Source organism: Cucurbita maxima, unplaced genomic scaffold (genome assembly GCF_002738345.1).
Source record: "Cucurbita maxima cultivar Rimu unplaced genomic scaffold, Cmax_1.0 Cma_Scf00095, whole genome shotgun sequence".
In the NCBI taxonomy this organism is placed as follows: domain Eukaryota; kingdom Viridiplantae; phylum Streptophyta; class Magnoliopsida; order Cucurbitales; family Cucurbitaceae; genus Cucurbita; species Cucurbita maxima.
In genome coordinates, this window is record NW_019272111.1 from 208,674 (window position 1) to 226,240 (window position 17,567).

The 17,567-nt window shown below is 37.4% G+C and overlaps 5 protein-coding genes and 1 long non-coding RNA gene across 7 annotated transcripts in view; 3 read left to right on the plus strand and 3 right to left on the minus strand.

Annotated features, from left to right (window-relative positions):
- The first annotated feature begins 540 nt into the window (after positions 1 to 540).
- On the plus strand, positions 541 to 4,401 carry LOC111472964 (CDPK-related kinase 6-like). Of its 2 annotated transcripts, XM_023118562.1 has the most exons (11): positions 541 to 1,344; positions 1,517 to 1,647; positions 1,744 to 1,785; positions 1,863 to 1,971; positions 2,068 to 2,146; positions 2,364 to 2,660; positions 2,754 to 2,863; positions 2,939 to 3,043; positions 3,132 to 3,194; positions 3,724 to 3,891; positions 3,977 to 4,401. In XM_023118562.1, exons 1-11 carry the CDS (start codon positions 868 to 870, stop codon positions 4,109 to 4,111), a joined length of 1,716 nt encoding a protein of 571 aa, XP_022974330.1. In that variant the 5' UTR covers positions 541 to 867; the 3' UTR covers positions 4,112 to 4,401. The 2 variants fall into 2 exon arrangements, with proteins under 2 accessions (XP_022974330.1, XP_022974329.1); XM_023118561.1 differs by having other exon boundaries at positions 3,724 to 4,401.
- Positions 1,779 to 3,107, minus strand: LOC111472972. The gene is made up of 3 exons (XR_002715517.1): positions 2,978 to 3,107; positions 2,741 to 2,874; positions 1,779 to 2,614 (listed from the first exon to the last, which is right to left on the minus strand). It is a non-coding gene; the product is annotated as an uncharacterized LOC111472972 (long non-coding RNA).
- A 563-nt stretch (positions 4,402 to 4,964) lies between the features above and the next one.
- On the minus strand, positions 4,965 to 5,855 carry LOC111472971 (auxin-responsive protein SAUR32-like). Its single transcript, XM_023118571.1, has one exon. It carries the CDS (start codon positions 5,647 to 5,649, stop codon positions 5,257 to 5,259), a length of 393 nt encoding a protein of 130 aa, XP_022974339.1. The 5' UTR covers positions 5,650 to 5,855; the 3' UTR covers positions 4,965 to 5,256.
- Positions 5,856 to 7,700: 1,845 nt separating this feature from the next.
- Positions 7,701 to 11,837, minus strand: LOC111472975 (pyridoxal reductase, chloroplastic). Its single transcript, XM_023118582.1, has 10 exons — positions 11,815 to 11,837; positions 11,303 to 11,561; positions 11,002 to 11,230; positions 10,818 to 10,899; positions 10,594 to 10,717; positions 10,375 to 10,476; positions 9,363 to 9,514; positions 9,200 to 9,293; positions 8,926 to 9,107; positions 7,701 to 8,113 (listed from the first exon to the last, which is right to left on the minus strand). The coding sequence occupies exons 1-10, from the start codon at positions 11,835 to 11,837 to the stop codon at positions 8,110 to 8,112; spliced, it is 1,251 nt and encodes a 416-aa protein (XP_022974350.1). The 3' UTR covers positions 7,701 to 8,109.
- Positions 11,838 to 12,179: 342 nt separating this feature from the next.
- LOC111472969 (probable 6-phosphogluconolactonase 4, chloroplastic) lies at positions 12,180 to 14,592 on the plus strand. Its single transcript, XM_023118568.1, has 3 exons — positions 12,180 to 12,457; positions 12,657 to 12,792; positions 13,944 to 14,592. The coding sequence occupies exons 1-3, from the start codon at positions 12,309 to 12,311 to the stop codon at positions 14,415 to 14,417; spliced, it is 759 nt and encodes a 252-aa protein (XP_022974336.1). The 5' UTR covers positions 12,180 to 12,308; the 3' UTR covers positions 14,418 to 14,592.
- Positions 14,593 to 16,407: 1,815 nt separating this feature from the next.
- Positions 16,408 to 17,567, plus strand: part of LOC111472968 (probable 6-phosphogluconolactonase 4, chloroplastic) — a 3,283-nt gene continuing 2,123 nt past the window's right edge. Inside the window, exons 1-2 of the mRNA XM_023118567.1 lie at positions 16,408 to 16,780; positions 17,215 to 17,350. Of these exons, the coding sequence (XP_022974335.1) occupies positions 16,416 to 16,780; positions 17,215 to 17,350 (501 nt within the window). The 5' untranslated portion in view covers positions 16,408 to 16,415. The remainder of the gene's footprint in view (positions 16,781 to 17,214; positions 17,351 to 17,567) is intronic.

The window sequence follows — 17,567 nt, forward strand, 5'->3', positions numbered from 1 at the left end:
ATTTTTGTTGTTATTTATTTATTTGTTGGAATAATTTATTTATGACAAAATGTTAATTAATTTAATTTTAAAACCTATGTTTCTCCACCTTCATTTTCATCCATTTTTAAAATCTTTTTAAATTCTCTACTTTTCAAAATTCTTCTAATTTCACTTATTTATTTATTATTATTATTATTTTTTTTTTTTTTTTTTGATTTTCCACAACCCTCAACCCTCTTCCATATTTTATATTTTACATTTATTCTTATTTTTTTCTTATTATTTTACCATTTGTTATTGTTATATTTAAAATATCATTAGTAATTGATTGAGGGCAGCGTTAATTATTTAATTGAAAATTTGTACAATTTTATTAAAATTATTTATTTGAGAATAATTAAAATATTTAGCGCTACATAAATTTAAAAACTTAAAATTTGAGACATTTTTTAAAATATTTTTATTAATGAATGAGAATTAAATTAGTTAATCTTTTTTAGTAATTTGACTCGATAAAATTAATTACATTAAAATTGTACAAAAATAAATAATTAAATAAACATGTCGACTCTTATTTTTCAAATTCTATTTTTTTTAAATTCTTGGTCACCTAAATTGACAAAATCATATGCCACGTGTCAGCACCCTATTCATCAGCCTCATCGTTAAATTAAATCAAACGAACGGTGTGTCCGTTCCTACTTCCAATTTACCTTCCTCCGACGACTTTACAACCTCCATTTTCAACGCCCACCTTCTCTCCGACGACTCTTTCTTCTTCTTTCTCTTCTCAGAGGTCTCGGATTCAGAACTAAATCTCCACAGATTGCCATTTATGATAAACCATTCTCCGATTAACGTCATCCTTCCAGCTTAACTTTTCCCATGGGACACCACTGTAGTAAAAGCGTTTCTGATGTCAGTCACCACGCTGCAATTTCCGGTGGCAGCCGTCCGAGTTCTTCGCCCATACCCGAAGATACCCGGCACTCCAACTCTGTCTCTGCAACAGCGAGCCCATTTTCTAGTCCTCTGCCTTCTCGAATAGCGCCGTCGCCAGCCAGAACTAGGAGGAAATTCCGATGGCCTCTACCGCCTCCTTCGCCAGCCAAGCCCATCATGGCCATTCTACGGCAGAAATCGCGCAAGGCTTCGATACCAGAGGAAAACCAAATTGGGGAAGAGGGGTTGGGAGAGGTTCAGTTGGATAAAAGCTTTGGGTACTCGACGAACTTTGGAGCGAAGTTCGAGCTTGGGAGGGAGGTGGGGAGGGGTCATTTTGGACATACTTTCTGGGCTAAGGGTAAAAAGGGCGACCTCAAAGGAAAGCCTGTGGCCGTCAAAATCATCTCTAAAACTAAGGTTGGTTTAGTTCAATACTCATTTCTTCACCTCAATCTGTTCCTTGGTTTTGTTCATCTAAAACGTGAGATCCTAATCTAAATCTACTATAAAATCCATTTACATAAGTGGGAACGAAAGACTTACATTATTTTGATGCCAACTCGCTGCTCGGACTTATTTGCTTTGGCAGATGACATCCACCGTTGGAATCGAAGATGTTCGCCGGGAGGAAAAGATACTGAAAGCATTGTCCGGGCACAAGAATCTGGTCCATTTCCACGGAGCATTTGAAGATGCCAATAACATTTACATAGTTATGGAGTATGTGCTTGTAGATATCTGTTTTTGCCAATAGCCCTGCATTTTCTGATAGCTCAATCAAGTTAATATCAACCCTTTTTCTGAATTTGGTATCAGATTGTGTGAAGGCGGAGAACTGCTAGAAAGAATAGTGTCAAGGTAAAAATGGTTTGATTCATTTACTCTGAGAAAAACGTCGATCGACTCGGTTACAAGTTCATAACATATACCTGCAGAGGAGGAAGATATCAAGAACAAGAATCGAAAACGATCATTGTGCAGATACTCTGTGTTGTTGCATTTTGTCATCTACAAGGGATAGTGCACCGTGACTTGAAGCCAGAGGTACACATCTTTTTGTAGCTTCAATTCATTCTTTGGCTCTGAATAAAGTTCCCTATTACTTGTTGTAACTAGCTTTATCCAAATTCACTGTACCAGAATTTCCTTTTTATGAAGAAAGATGAGAACACAGGGCTCAAACTCATTGATTTTGGTCTCTCTGACTTCGTCAAGCCAGGTAAATACTTGTTGCCCTTGATAATATGTTCTTGCCTTTGTTCAATTCATTAAACATTTGCATATATTATGAAAGAATGGTGGAGAGAGATTCATGTTACCATCCAAGCTTCTGGCCTGTCCTTGAGCAGTTGCTGCTTTCAATTCCTACTTGATTTTCACTTTGCCATCTCATTAGGGGTGAGACTGTTTTCACAACGCCTATAGTTCTTCTACAGATGAACGTCTGAACGATGTCGTCGGCAGTGCATACTATGTTGCTCCTGAAGTACTCTACAGATCCTACAGTTTTGAAGCAGACATGTGGAGTATTGGTGTCATAGCATATATACTGTTGTGTGGGAGCAGACCTTTCTGGGCAAGAACTGAATCAGGAATCTTCCGCTCTGTGCTAAGAGCCGATCCTAACTTCGATGATTCCCCTTGGCCAACCATCTCTCCAGAAGCTAAAGATTTTGTGAAACGCCTTCTGAATAAAGACCATAGAAAAAGAATGACAGCAGCGCAAGCTTTAAGTAAAATCTCCAGGCTCACTTTTTCTAGTACCAATATAATGTATACAAGTATATTTGTTGATAAGCAAACAATTTCGCACCTTTGATTCACAGCACACCCGTGGTTACGAGATGAAGATCTTGCCGTGCCTTTGGATAACTTCATATACAAGTCAGTTAAGGCATATCTCCGTGCAACTCCTTTCAAGCGTGCAGCATTGAAGGTAATCTGTCACTGCAATTGAACATATCACAAATGGTGCATCAATAACTTCAACGACATCTCTTCATTATTGTAGGCACTTGCAAAAGCTTTGACAGAAGATGAACTTTTCTACCTCAGGACCCAATTCAAGCTTTTGGAGCCACAAAATGGATTTGTAACCATTGATAACTATAAAGCGGTTAGGCTCTCGCCATTCTTTTTGCTTCGACGTTTACTTTGTAATCTTTACTGTTGATGTTTACATATTATGAGTTGACCTCATGCAGGCTCTTGTGAGAAATGTAACTGATGCAATGAGAGAATCCAATGTTGCTGACATTCTGAAGATGGTGAGATCTCTTTTACTTCTTGGCCTTCAATTTAGACACTTTTGTGAGATCCCATATCAATTGGGGAGAAGAACGAAACAACTTTTATAAGAGTATGGAAACCTCTCCTTAGCAGACACGTTTGAAAACCTTGAGGGGAAGCTCGAAAGGGAAAGCCCAAAAAAACGGTGTTTCCAACAAGGATGCTAGGCCCTTAGGGGGTGGATTTGGGGGTCCCACATCGATTGGAGAAGGGAAGGAATGCTAGTAAAGACGCTGGCCCTGAAGGGGGGTGGATTGTGAGATCCCACGTCGGTTGGGGAGGAGAACGAAACACCATTTATAAGGGTGTGGAGACCTCTCCCTAGCAGATGCATTTTCAAGCCTTGAAGGGAAGTTCAAAAATGATAATATCTGCTAGCGGTGGGCTTGGGTTGTTACACCTTTTATGCATATACTAAAATCAAGTTACATTCTCTGCAACTCTGGCATAATGCTCTCCGGCCGTGGTTGATATTCTTTTTCACTAACCTTTCCAACTTGTATTTAGATGGAACCTCTCGCTAACAAAAGAATGGGCTTTGAGGAGTTCTGCGCAGCTGCAATCAGTGTATATCAGCTGGAGGCTGTTGCAGGATGGGAAAGCATCGCCACCCGAGCTTTCGAGTATTTCGAGCAGGAAGGAAATCGAGTCATTTCCGTACATGAGTTAGTTCAGGTAAGAAACAATTCGACGCTTGGAATTACTACATTTTACACAACTAACAACAGTGAATTGAAGTGCAAGTTTAAAATGTGTTCAGGAAATGAATCTGGGTCCTATAGCTCATTCTTTTCTCCAGAATTGGACAAGAAGTTCTGATGGGAAACTCAGTTTTTTCGGATATACAAAATTTCTGCATGGTGTTACAATCCGCTACTCTAATACAAGACATTAACACACAGAAGAAGCAGATAGTTCAATAGCTGTACACTTGATTCATTTTTTCTCCTCATTGTATTATCAATTTGATTCCTAGCAGCTTCAAAACACTGAATAAAAGAGGGCCATGCGATTGAGAAACATAAAAAGAAATGCGGCTGTACCATGTATTGCATTCTTTCCCATTTCACCGCCCAGTTCTTTGTAATCCTTCCTACATGTAAAAACAAGGCAGAGATCAGAATACAGATTTTACTGAGACTTGCCAAACTGATATGCTATATTATGTTCTTTCATTCTCCCAAACTTAAGTGCTCAATTGAGATAAACGTTTGAAGATATAATTTTCAAGATTTTAGAATTCTTCATTCTGTTTCTTTTTTATGTTTTTCTGTAAACATATGGGTTTAGTCTTGACATAGTGAGAAACTTCCAAACGTAATGAATATATGAATAAAAGAAAAGCAATGAAGGGAAACAGAATAGTAAGAATACTGATGGAGTTGAGGTGGGGTGAGCTGATGTCGTCCATTCCATGTGGGCTATGGATGGTCATAATTGGGAAGTCAATGATGGCATCTGCAAGACTGTAATGCAATACATACTGTAAGTGGAAGAAGCATAATAATGTTCTAAAGAGAATTGGACTTTGCGTTATTCAAGGGAGGATTTAGTAGTATACAGAGAAAAACGCGTCAGCAAAGCTGTAGGTGTCATTGCCAGAAAGTATAATAAAAAGTTATTACATCCTTACAAGCAAAGCAATCTCCACCCACCCCTTTTCCCATGGGATAGAGATCCCTCATTTTTTGAGGTCAAACAGGCCAATTTAAAAGGATAAAAGAGTTCCAATGGTCAAATATCCTTCCGAGAATTCATTTCAGACAGTTTTGATTACGTTATTTGAATTTTAACTAGGAAGAAACAGAGATTAATCATCATGATTGAGGCTGAAGAAGCTCATATATGATACAACATTCAATGGCAAGCTAGACCATGTTGACAGTGACAATAATTTGAATGTATAAACAGAGGAAATTCCAATTCCACTTCCAGAAAGCAATGGTAACGCATGAATTGCTATTGGTTATGTGTATCAGAAAATTAACAAACAAACAAAGAGGACCCAAAACTAAGAACTAAGGTCGGTATTCATCAATATCAGCAATGGGGATGAGACGAATCCCTAAAACAGGAGATGGGAAGAAGATGATGGGGGTGATGATCGTGATGAATTATGCCCTGGAGAGTACGGAAGTCGTCGACAGGGCAAGGGATGGCGATAGGTCCTTTCTGGTCGAAGCCATACTCGTCCTCGGCCTCCTTCAAGAGCTGAGCGAACAAGGGATGGTTAACATAAATGACAGGAATCACGAACCGCTCTTGCTGTTGGCCGACGAGAATAGCCAAACACCCCTTGGGAGTCTCCACCTTGTTCCGATGATGATGGTGGTGAAAGTGAGGCAAATGAATATGGAAATGGAAATTCAGATGCAGGAGGTGCTGATGCTTGTCGCCACCGCCGCCACCGCCTCCACCGCCGCCAAACCCCATCGGAATTAGAAGAAGAAGAAGAATCCGCTGCAGCTGCTGCAATTGGAAGCTTGTCAAAGAGAGAAGATCCAAGCGTGAGAGGAAGATATGGCGAGGGTGAAGAGATTGAAAGAGGAATCAGTGAAAGAGGAAGGGATGTTGCTCATCGAGGCTTCACCCTAATTCCGATCAACATACATAAAAGTGAAAACACAGCAGAAAAAGGGAACGCCGGAGTCATGACAGCGGACGCGTTATATTTATACTCGCAAAAATTAAATGAAATTTAATTTCATTTCCAAGTCCGCGTGAAAAAGCAAAGGCAGATCCCCTGAGATGGCCAGTCCGTCATCTCTCTCTCTCTCTTTTTTATTTATTCCCTTTTTTAAGAGGCATTTATTCTTTTCAAATTAATTTTATTTATTTATTTTTCTCTATTCATCTTTATCTAAATACGTTAAAAATAAATTGAATAATTTACGGAGATAAAGATTAAAATTAAAAAATTAAAATAAGAGGCTAACACGGAGGTGAAAAAAGTTTCCCTATTTTCGTCCGTATGATTGGACATCTCTATCTGTATCTGTTCGGTTCGATATCATTTTATTTTAGTTATTAATTTGAAATTAAGTTTTATCGTATGATAATTTATAATAGGTTAAAAAATTATTTAAATTTTAAAAAAAAAAGTATAATTAAATATATGAAAGAATATTAAGTAAAGTTAAAGTATGTTCATGGACTAATAATAATAATATAATAATAATAATTAATAGAAAAAAAAGAGTATTATTATAAAATTATTGTTTTAGGATTTAGGTTATTTGAGAAAATGCTATTTTCATTCAAAGCAAATAAAGGATTGTTACCTAATTATTGTTCTTCAGCATTAATGCATGTTGGCATGAATATCGGTCTTAGGATTATTTGATATAGAAGAACTTCTAGATTGTTGGACCCGAAACCCAGTTGATTGGGTACGAGAGTTGGTGGATGCAACAAAACGTGAAACAAACTAATGCAATTCGTGGCTCCATAACGGGAGACTATCGGTCGACGTTTATATGGTTTATTGATGGACCCCCTCTTCTATGAACTTTTAAAGTGAATAGTTGTGAACATTGGTACGATCAGTGGACTTTGCAAATAAGCGGTTCTATTTGTGACCAAGATTAAAGTGGCATAATCTATGGCTCTATCTATGTCAATCGGAAGTGCAATTTTGTAGTTCATGAGCTTACAACAGAACACCGTTTGGATTGAGGATCGTTCACTATGATTTAGAGATGTTTATATAACTCAATAGCCTAACTAAGCTACTATAAATTTATGGATTGACATTTTTTTTATTGAGTCAACTCAACTAACCTGAAAATAGGGTTATAGTCAAACATAACCCGACAAGTTAAATTGACTAAATTTTAAAATCATTTTCGAAGAACCTCTTACTCTCCTTTTAACGAATTTGGTCGATATTCGTTGCTTCCAGATAGTCAAACATTTAATATTACACCACATTTACTGCTTTTATACGTGTTTCTTTTTTGGATTTTTAAATTTTTAATTATATTCCTTTTCTTTTATTTACCATGTTTCTATTAAATTTTAAATAATAATAATAATATTATTATTAAACTCATAAAAAAAAACATTTTGATTTCATCATAACAATAAATATTCGTTGACTAGAATAATAATAATTAATTAATTACAACACCGACATGAATTTAATGTAAATTAATTTTTAGTACTAAAAAGATTACTCAATTCTTATTTCTTTATTCTTTTATGTTGAATATTTAAATATTTAAATGTTTTAAATTAGAAAATAGGGAAAAAGTCATTTTTATCCTCGTAGGTTAAATAGAAAAAAAGAATCAATTTTTCGATTTATTGAAAAAAGTAAGATCTACCCAAACAGTCGTTTATGAGAAAGATCCAAATCATAATGTTGTCAACATGACTTTTGTGATTAGGAATTCAATCACGATTAAAATGTGGTCGAAAGCGGAGAAAAACTGATGGATAAGGCGATGTTTGCGAATACAACAGATGTAAAGACGCTGAGGTCGAAGAGAGAAAACATTAATTTCAACGAGGATGATTCTAAGCCGTGCACCTGCTATTATTTAAAAATAGCAAATAAGAACAACTCGGTTTTGGGCATGTGTTGGAAACCTTTCTAACGATGATTGAAATAAAAACTTAATCCGGGTTATGAATCGATAAAAATGGAAGCATTAGGGCTAAAAACTGAGTGAATGACAAGCTGAATTAGAATAGAGTAAGGCAATAAGCACCCATGCCAATGCCTTTGCTTTGCTTTGCTGTGCCTTTTCCGCTTTTTCTCCAGCTTTGTGGAGCAATTGGCGGTACCAAAATCCGGCTGGTTAGATAGACCCTGGATAAGGAGAGTATGCCCTTCTTTTTGCCTTTGAGTTCTTCATTCTCTCATCATTATCCCACCTGGTGCTGCCAAGTTCACCTGGTTTTCAATGAAGGGGTTAACATTGAAAGAAAGCATGTTTTCACCGTGCAAATGTGTAACAACCCAAGCCTACCGCTAGTAGATGTTGTTCGTTTTGGCTTGTTACGTATCGCCGTCAGCCTCATGGTTTTGGAACGCGTCTATACTAAGGAGAGATTTATGTGAGATCTCACATTGGTTGAAAAAAGTAACGAAATATTCCTTATAAAAGTATAGAAACCTCTCCCTAGTAGACGTGTTTTAAAACTATGAGACTGACTGCGATACGTAATGAGCTAAAACGGACAATATCTATCAAATGGTATCAATCCAAGCTTACCGCTAGTAGATGTTGTCCGCTTTGACCTGTTACGTATCGCCGTCAGCCTCACGGTTTTAGAATGTGTCTATACTAGGGAGAGATTTATGTGAGATCTCACATTGGTTGGAGAGGGTAACGAAATATTCTTTGTAAAAGTATGGAAACCTCTCCCTAGTAGATGTGTTTGAAAACTATGAGATTGACTGCGATACATAACGGGCAAAAACGGACAATATCATATCTACCAAATGGTATCAGAGTGCATCGAGTGGTGTGCCAGCGAGAACGCTGGACCCCAATAGGGTGGATTGTGAGATCCCACATCAATTGGAGAGGGGAACAAAGCATTATGGAAACCTCTCTCTAGTAGACAGACACGTTTTAAAATTGTGAAGTTGATGGTGATACGTAATGGGCCAAAAGGACAATATTCACTAGTAGTGGGTTTGTGTTGTTAAATAATGACTTTTTAAAAAACGTTGAGATTGAAGTTAGAACTTCAAAGCACCTGGTCTGGAAAACATTCTGTATCATCCTCCCGGTGGATGCTCGTGCTCCATCCTCCAACAGGTTTGATTCCTCTTGCGTAAGGCGCCAGCCAAGAGCCCCCAGATTTTCTTGAGCTTGTTTTAATGTCTTAACTCCAGGTATGGGTATGGTTCCCTTGGATATGCACCAGTTTATAGCAACCTGTTACCAGCTCGGATCGTGTGCATTTGTTTGTCAAAACCACAGTATCTGAAGAAATGCGAATCACAGACAATTTCATTGAACTTAATTACTTGTGGTATTGTCTTGCGCCTTTTCTCTGCAATGCTTCCTAGTGTACTCAGTAAAGGTTCCAATCCTGGTAGAATTTGCCTGAACAGAAGACCTCTGGAAACGCCAATGTAAAAAAATAGCATGAAATTCAAAGAGAAATGTAAAACAATCAATTGATTTTACCGAGGTCCAGATGGAAGCTTGGAGGGTGAGTATTTTCCTGTAAGCATTCCCAACCCCAAAGGACTGTAAGCGATTAAGCGGATGCCCAAAGAATCACATATCTTCTTAGTCTCCAACTGTTCGTCTCCTATGCTTAGTAAAGAAAATTGCACCTAAAATGAAAGAATTAGCATTCACAAAGTCCAACTTCCATTCAAGGTTTCCTATGCAGTCATTTAACACTCATCGTTCTTGGAACAAAAACTTTGTGGCAGAAAATAAGAGCAGAGTAACAAGGTTTCCAATAAGAGCATACCCATCCTAGGCTGGCTCAGTTGGTGACAAAAGTGAATGGACTTTGAAGAAATGAGTTCAAATCCTATGGTGGGTATCTGCCCGATACTACCTCGGTTGGGGAGGAGAACGAATCATTCTTTATAAGAGTGTGAAAACCTCTCACCAGACGCGTTTTAAAAACCTTGAAGAGAAACCGAAAGGGAAAGTCCAAAGAAGACAATATTTGCTAAAACTGTTATAGACCTCCCTAGAATATTAAAATCTTAGACGATTTTCGTGTGTAATAGCCCAAGTCCACTGCTAACAAATATTGTCTGCTTTGGTCTATTATGTATCGTTATCAGCCTCACGATTTTAAAACGCATCTACTAGGGAGAGGTTTCCACATCCTTATAAGGAATGCTTCGTTTCCTACTCCAACCAATGTGGGATCTCACAATCATCCCCCCTTGAAGCCTAGAGTCCTCGTTGGCACACCGCCCGGTGTCTGACTCTGATACCATTTCTAATAGCCCAAGCCCACCACTAGTACATGTTGTCCGTTTTGGCTTGTTACGTATGTTCATTAGTCTCACGGTTTTAAAACGCATCTACTAGGGAAAGGTTTTCTCACGAATGTTTCGTTTTTATTCCAACCGATGTGGGATCTCACACAAATTCGTATCCTCATAAGATGTTTAGCCTTAAACCATTGGTCAGGTACATGGAGGTTGATAAGCTTGTTCATACTAAATACCTGAGCAGAGCATAAGGGAACTCCTCGATCTTTAAGGTAGTCATGTATCTTCACTAGTTGCTTTGGTCCATAGTTGCTCACTCCAACTGCTTGAACCAAGCCCTGTAATACACCAACTTTATGAGTACAACATCAAAATGAAACGTATGGTTTCAGATATTCTGAATTCAAGTTTAATGATGAGAAAGTTGAACCCATTTGAGCAGAAATTATAGTAACCTGATCATACATTGCCACTAGTCCATCCCAAAGAGCCATCTCCTGCAAAGGAGCATAGTTCGCTGTTGACCAATGTAATTGTCCTATACCAATTTTCTCAATCTGCATCCGATCCAAAGACGCCCTAAATAAAGCTCATTGTCATCCAACATGTGTGGTAGTAAATTTACAAGTTAATTAGAAAATATTGACAAATTTTGAGTGGATTTGGATCTGAATCATACTTGCATGCTTTCACAAACTGGCCCGGTGTTAGGCGCCATGGATACGCAGCAAACTTGGTGGCTACCACAATGTCATTTTTCTCTGGAGAATTAGGGTTGGGGCAAACTTAATTCCTTGCGCGCGTTCAATTTTAGCAACAAGCCAGAAAATAAATGTTAATACGAATAAGAGAGCAAACAGGACCTTGAGATTCTCGGATGAATTTTCCCAGTAGCTTTTCGCTTTGGCCATTTAATCTTCCAGTACCATAGGAATCCGCCGTATCGAAGAGATTGATTCCGTTCTCCACAGCCAAATTGAAAATCTGTTGAAGCTCAGCGTCCATGGATTCCTGGTAGCCCCACAACAGCTGGTTCCCCCACGCCCAGGTTCCAAATCCCATTGGAGATACACTCAGAGGGCCCATCTTCACCTGTGATCAAACAGGAACGCCATTGAAGGCAGGGTAGTTTGTTTCCATTCAATTTGGATAATGAATACAGACCTTCTGCCATGGCCAAAAGAGAGGAAGCTTGAGTGGCTTGAAAGCCGCCTGAGAAGAAGAAGAAGAAGAAGAAGAAGAAGAGGAAGTCTTGTTGGATGCGGCCGTGGCGAAAGATCTGAAGCAGAAGGAGGGGCTGAATGTGGAGGAAGCCATTCCTGCCATTGTTTTGGAGGTTGAGACCTCAAGGTGTAAGTTAAAGGAAGGAGATGGAGAAAAACAATTGAAGATATTTGATTCATTGGTTATGTGGTGGAGCACTCTACTCAGTCATCGGGTCGGGCCCACAAATTTTAAAATAATTAAAAATATTTAATTTGTGACCAATGTTAATATTACGTCATAAATATTTAATATTTGAAGATAAATAAATTTTTTTAAACGGTCCATCAAATTTTATTTTTTATTTTATATTTGTGTTTAGCTCTAAAAATGAATGGAATGAATGGTAAACACCATAATCTTAGGGAGGAATATCCATTTAATCGGTGGATCGGCCCCGTGGAGGCCTGTACTGAACGGAGAAAAGATTTTCCATTTAGACAGTGAACGAGAAAGCAGAAGGAAGAGATTTCTTCTTGTTAAATAGATAGGGCTCGAGATGAGAATATATTCCTCTTCCATACTCAGAACAGAGTGATCACTCCAATTTCTAATAGCACGAACTAACCCAGTAACAATCAAAAGTTTATATCGAACCATGAAAAGTATTAAAAAAATGACTATTTTTTAAGTAGAATAATAAAAAATTATAATTTTTGGTGGATAAGGACGAGGGGCATAAAAGTCCTTTAGTAAAAACGTTTTTGGGCCAAATTTTAGAATAAGTTAAAGGATTTGAATGTATTTCCTTTTTCAGAAAAAAGGAGAATTTAGGGTCATGTTTTCCCGATTCTCCACGATATGAGATTCGAGATGCGCGCCATTGGTCTCAAAACAATGGACGCCGTTCCAGTGGACTATAAAAAACGCATCTGGGTTCGAGAGCTGTTGCGTTTTGGGCACTGAAATGGCAATGGAGAAGAAGGTTTTTGATTCAGAGGAAGATTTGGCTGTTTCTCTAGCCAAATACATCGCCGATTTGTCCGCCCACTTCGCTAAGAACAGGGGTCTTTTCACCGTGGTTCTCTCCGGTGGATGTTTGATCGAATGCCTCAGGTTTCCTCTCTTTCCCCTTCAATTTCATCGAGATTCAAAGTTGTTGATATTTTTAGAATTGTAATCGGTTTTTGCTTCTTTTTGGGTCATTCATGAACTGGGTAAACTTTTCCTGTTCTTTTTGAGATTTTGTGTGAAATATTTGGTTACTTTTTCATTGTTCTTGAGGTAATAAGGATTTTTGTGTCTCAAATGTTAGGAAATTGGTGGAACCACCGTATGTTGATTCCATAGATTGGTCGATATGGCACATATTTTGGCTTGATGAGAGGGTTGTACCCAAGACTCATGTTGATAGCAACTACAAACTTGCTTATGATGGTTTTCTCTCTAAGGTTATACTAACTTTCTTCATGTTTTTGCTCTTTCTCATTGTTTAATTTCTTTGTTCTTGTTTGATGGAAATGAAATGGTATTTTAGTTCGTGTTCTTGACTGTTCATTTATTCCTTTATAGAGAAATGCCTTAAGAACATTAGCAGACAGTTCATTTTCGAAACAGTTCCTTCGTATTTAGAACTTTATTGTTAGATCCCACGTTGGTTAGAGAGGAGAAAAAAGTACCCTTTTAAAGTTGTGGAAACCTCTCCCTAGCATATGCCAGCAAAGGGAAACCTAAAAGGGAAACCCATAGAAAAATATTTGTTAGCCATACACTTGGCTATGTGCCAGCAAAGAGGTTGAACCCTGAAGCGGGGTGAACACCAGGCGATGTGTCAACGAGGACGTTGGGCCATGAAGAGGGTGGATTGTGAGAAGATCCCACATCGATTGGAGAGGGGAATGAGTGCCAGTGAGGACGCGGGTCCTCAAGGGGGGTGGATTGTGAGATCCTGCATCGGTTGGAGAGGAAACAAAGCACTCTTTGTAAGGTAGGTGTGGAAACCTCTGCCCAGCATATGTGTTTTAAAGCCTTGAGGAGAAGCCCAGAAGGGAAAAGTCAAATAAGATAATATCTGATAGCAGTGAGTTCAGGCTGTTACAAATGTTATCAGAGCCAGACACCAAGTGATGTGCTAGTGAGGAGGCTGAAACCGAAGGGGGTGAATACTAGGAAGTGTGCCAGCGAGGACGCTAGACTATGAAAGGGGATGGATCGTGAGATCCCACATTGGTTGGAGAGAGGAATGAGTGCCAGTAAGGACACTGGGCCCTGAAAGGGTAGATTGTGAGATCCCACATCGGTTGGAGAGGGGAACAAAACACTCTTTATAAGGGTGTGAAAACCTCTCCCTAGTAGACACATTTTAAAGCCTTGAGTGGAAACCCGAAAGGGAAAACCCAAATAGGACTACTAGTAGTGTGCTTGGGCTCTTACATTCCATCTCTATGTAGGTATTTGAAGCACATGGATGCTTAATGATGAGAGAGTCCATTTAGAACGACTTTCTAAGTGTTTAAAAAAGTGTTCATTTCCAGCGTCTTTGATAGCAGGGCATCGAATCGTTCACTGATGTTTAGTTTTTCTTGATTATTGTGTTGAGTAGGTTCCCATACCTCCTGATAACGTGTATGCTATCGACGACACACTATCAGCAGAGGGTGCAGCAGAAGAGTACGAAGCTCGTCTGAAGCACTTGGTGAGTAGCAAAGTGATTGATATCTCATCCAAAAGCGGGTTTCCAAAATTTGACCTGAATCTTCTTGGAATGGGACCAGACGGGCATGTGGCTTCCTTATTCCCAGCTCACCCGCTTCTGAAAGAGAACGAAAAATGGGTTACCTTCATCAAGGACTCTCCCAAGCCGCCGCCAGAGCGAATCACTTTAACCTTCCCAGTTATCAACTCATCGGACTACATTGCTCTCGTGGTGCCTGGCGCCGCCCAAGCAGATGCCGTGGGCGTTGCGTTAGGAGGAGGAAGTGGTCAGAATGGTGAAGCATTGCTGCCTGTTCAGAGGGTCGCTGCTGAAGGCGTCCTGACATGGTTCTTGGACAAGGAGGCTGCTTCCAAGCTGTAATGTAAGAAGAGATGTGTTCATCAGCTCCGTTTTGCTTATGTTAAGCATATGAATAAAAGAGTTGTATAAGTATGTTAACAATTGAATGTAGTTTGATGTAGGGCAAGAATAAACAAAGATCAAAATCTTTGTATTCGATAGCTTCTTCGTGCTTAGAAAAAGTGTTTTTGAGAGTGTATTTAAGCACTTGAAAGGCCATTCAAATTAGGTAGATATGTAGACCTGGTTTTGGTCCTAAATTATTCTCCGGGAAAGATCTCGACTTCATCATTTATGTCCCCTTGTGATAAGAATCACGGTGTTTAAAGTGTTTTGATTTGATCTATTACACGATCCAATGCCAAAAAGATTCATTATTTATCTACAAAATTGGATTGGTTCGGTTTAACCATCATTCAATGTGTTATTCGATTGAGGAAGGATCCTTTAGAGCTTCACAATTGAATATTTGTGTGATTGAAGTAACTGAGAAGTTGCAAGCATTATTTTATAAGTTGTTAGAAAATTTTATTTATTATTTTTAATTTTATAAAGTTTGTAATGATGAAATTGACTCCGGTCTTTTGTGTAGATTTAAGAGATAGAGATTAAATTATGGCCACACTAAGACTATAAATACCCACCAATTATTAGGTTTTAAATCACATTGGTAATAATGACATTGATATCTCAAGTTGAGACATTCCCTTTAGAAATCTAATCATCATTTTTGTTGAGACGTTCTCTTTTCGAAATTTGATCATCATCTTTAGAAATATGATCATCATCTTTGTTGAGATGTTTCTCTTAGAAATCTGATCATCATCCTTGTCATTTCTAAGTTTCAAGCAATTATTGATCAAGTTCGATTGTAGAATGACTCAATTTATAACCATGTTCGAAATCTTGCTTTTAGATCTTTGATCTTAAGAGGTAATCTAAGCCTTGATAAAAGTTCGAGAAAAGAACAATGTTCCAAATATTGCTTTTAGATCTTGATTAACAATCTAATTCTAGTTTGTTTTGGTTCATTCGAATTTTATATAAGGAATTTGTTAATTTATTTGATTCAAAGATTCTTGCTCCAACCAAAACTTAGATTGTTTGGGCTGAGGATTAGGGTTCTTTATCAATTTGGATCTGAGTTGGTTTCATTTTTTGTAGGTACTTCAAAAATCTAACCAAAATCCATCCATTCCAAAGATAAAGAAAAATGGATAGAATCTACTTAGTGTCACGGTGAAAATAATTTAATTGATTAAATCTTTAATTTATTTGAAATTTAATAACATGAATGGAACTCTAAATTTAATTATTAAATAATAAGAAGAAAAAATATCGTTTTCATACTCCGACCTATTTCAATTTTCATCTCGACAAAATTCTACATTTATTATATTTTTTTAGGGTAAAATATAATGTAAATAAGGATGAAATTATGAAAAAAAAAAAAATTACAGAATTTTACCGTTTTTTATATTTTAAAAAAGTATTATTACATAAATAAAAATATAATATAAAGTTCTACGAACATAATTTTTTAAAATTAAAATTTCAATACTTAAAAAAACATCTTCTAACATACTTACTCAAAATCGAGAAAAAAACTTATATACATTAGTTGGAAATAAAATTATCTCCTTTTTAAATTTTAAAACGACGATAAAAATATTTTAAACATTTTGTCAAAAGTTTAAGGATATTAATGATTTTTTAAAAAAATTTATATGTATTTTTTAAAGTAATTTTTTAAAAATTGAGAGCATTAATAAAAATTTTATAACCTTAAAACCCATTTTTTTTTAAAAAAAATTTAAAGGTATTTTAAAAATAAATTATTAACGTTTTCGTTCAAAAATATATATTTGATTTTTTTTTTTAATTAAAGGTATTTTTCATGTTTTTTATATTTTTTATTTAAGGTATTATGAAAGTTTAAAACTAATTTTTTTTAATTAATTTAACTTAATTTATTTAAAATGGATTTCAATATCTCCATTTGTTCTGTCGGCTTATATTATGGCTTCCGCGTCTCCCTCTCTTCCTTCCACGCTTCGTATGCTCTCCTCCACTCTGCAAAGACCTCCGAAGATTTCCTCTCCGCTTCTCTCTCTGTCGCTTCCATCGAAAACCCCTGCTCTCTCCCTCCGCTTCACTCAAATTTTCTCTGGGGTTTCTGGGTTGCATCCCACCAAGAAGCATCTCGGTTTAAGAGCTCTTGCCTCCGCTACCGACATGGCATCGGAGAAGAGGGTTTTTGATTCAGGGGAAGATTTGGCGGTTTCTCTAGCGAAATACACCGCCGATTTGTCGGATCATTTTGCTAAGAACAGGGGCGCTTTCACTGTGGTTCTCTCCGGTGGATCTCTGATCAAATGCCTCAGGTTAGTTATTTGGTTTTTGAGTTTGTTATGTAATTCCTTGAGGATTAGATTAGGGTTGTGAAATTGGCAATTAGGCGTGCTATAATTTCAATTTCTGGACTGTCTTTGGTTTCATCGAGGAGTAATTAAAGAACTGGATTTAGGCAAAACTGTACAATTTTTTCGGAGTTGACTCTTTGCGGTAGTAATGAGATCGAACATGTGGCTTCTTCAGGTTCTCCAGCTTTTGTTTCTGATTGGATAGAAACGTGCATGTATGCATAGATCAATTGCTCGGGATTCAGGAATCACTCTTTGATCTTTTAGGACTTTGCAAAGCTTTCTCGCAATTTTCCTTTGAGATGCAATGTGAAGGAGTTGGTAGAACTTTGATTGCTTATGAGATAAGAAGAGCCTCCTTTTCATTTTTAACTTGTAGATATATCAAATTTCAGGAAATTGGTGGAGCCACCGTATGTTGATTCAATAGATTGGTCGAAATGGCATGTGTTTTGGGTTGATGAGAGAGTTGTACCCAAAGATCACGTTGACAGCAACTACAAACTCGCTTATGATGGATTTCTTTCTCAGGTCATCTTGAATTTTAGATGATATATATATATATATATACACACACACAAAATGGTGGCATGACGTTTTAATTCATGTTCTTTAGAGTTCATTTGTGCCTTAAACCACGGGATTGTTTGAGAGATTTTTAGGAAAACAACTTTTTTCTCATGATTTTAAAATAGAACTTTGGTGAAATTTGTTTATGCGGTTTTTTTTTTTTTTTTTTTTTTTTTTT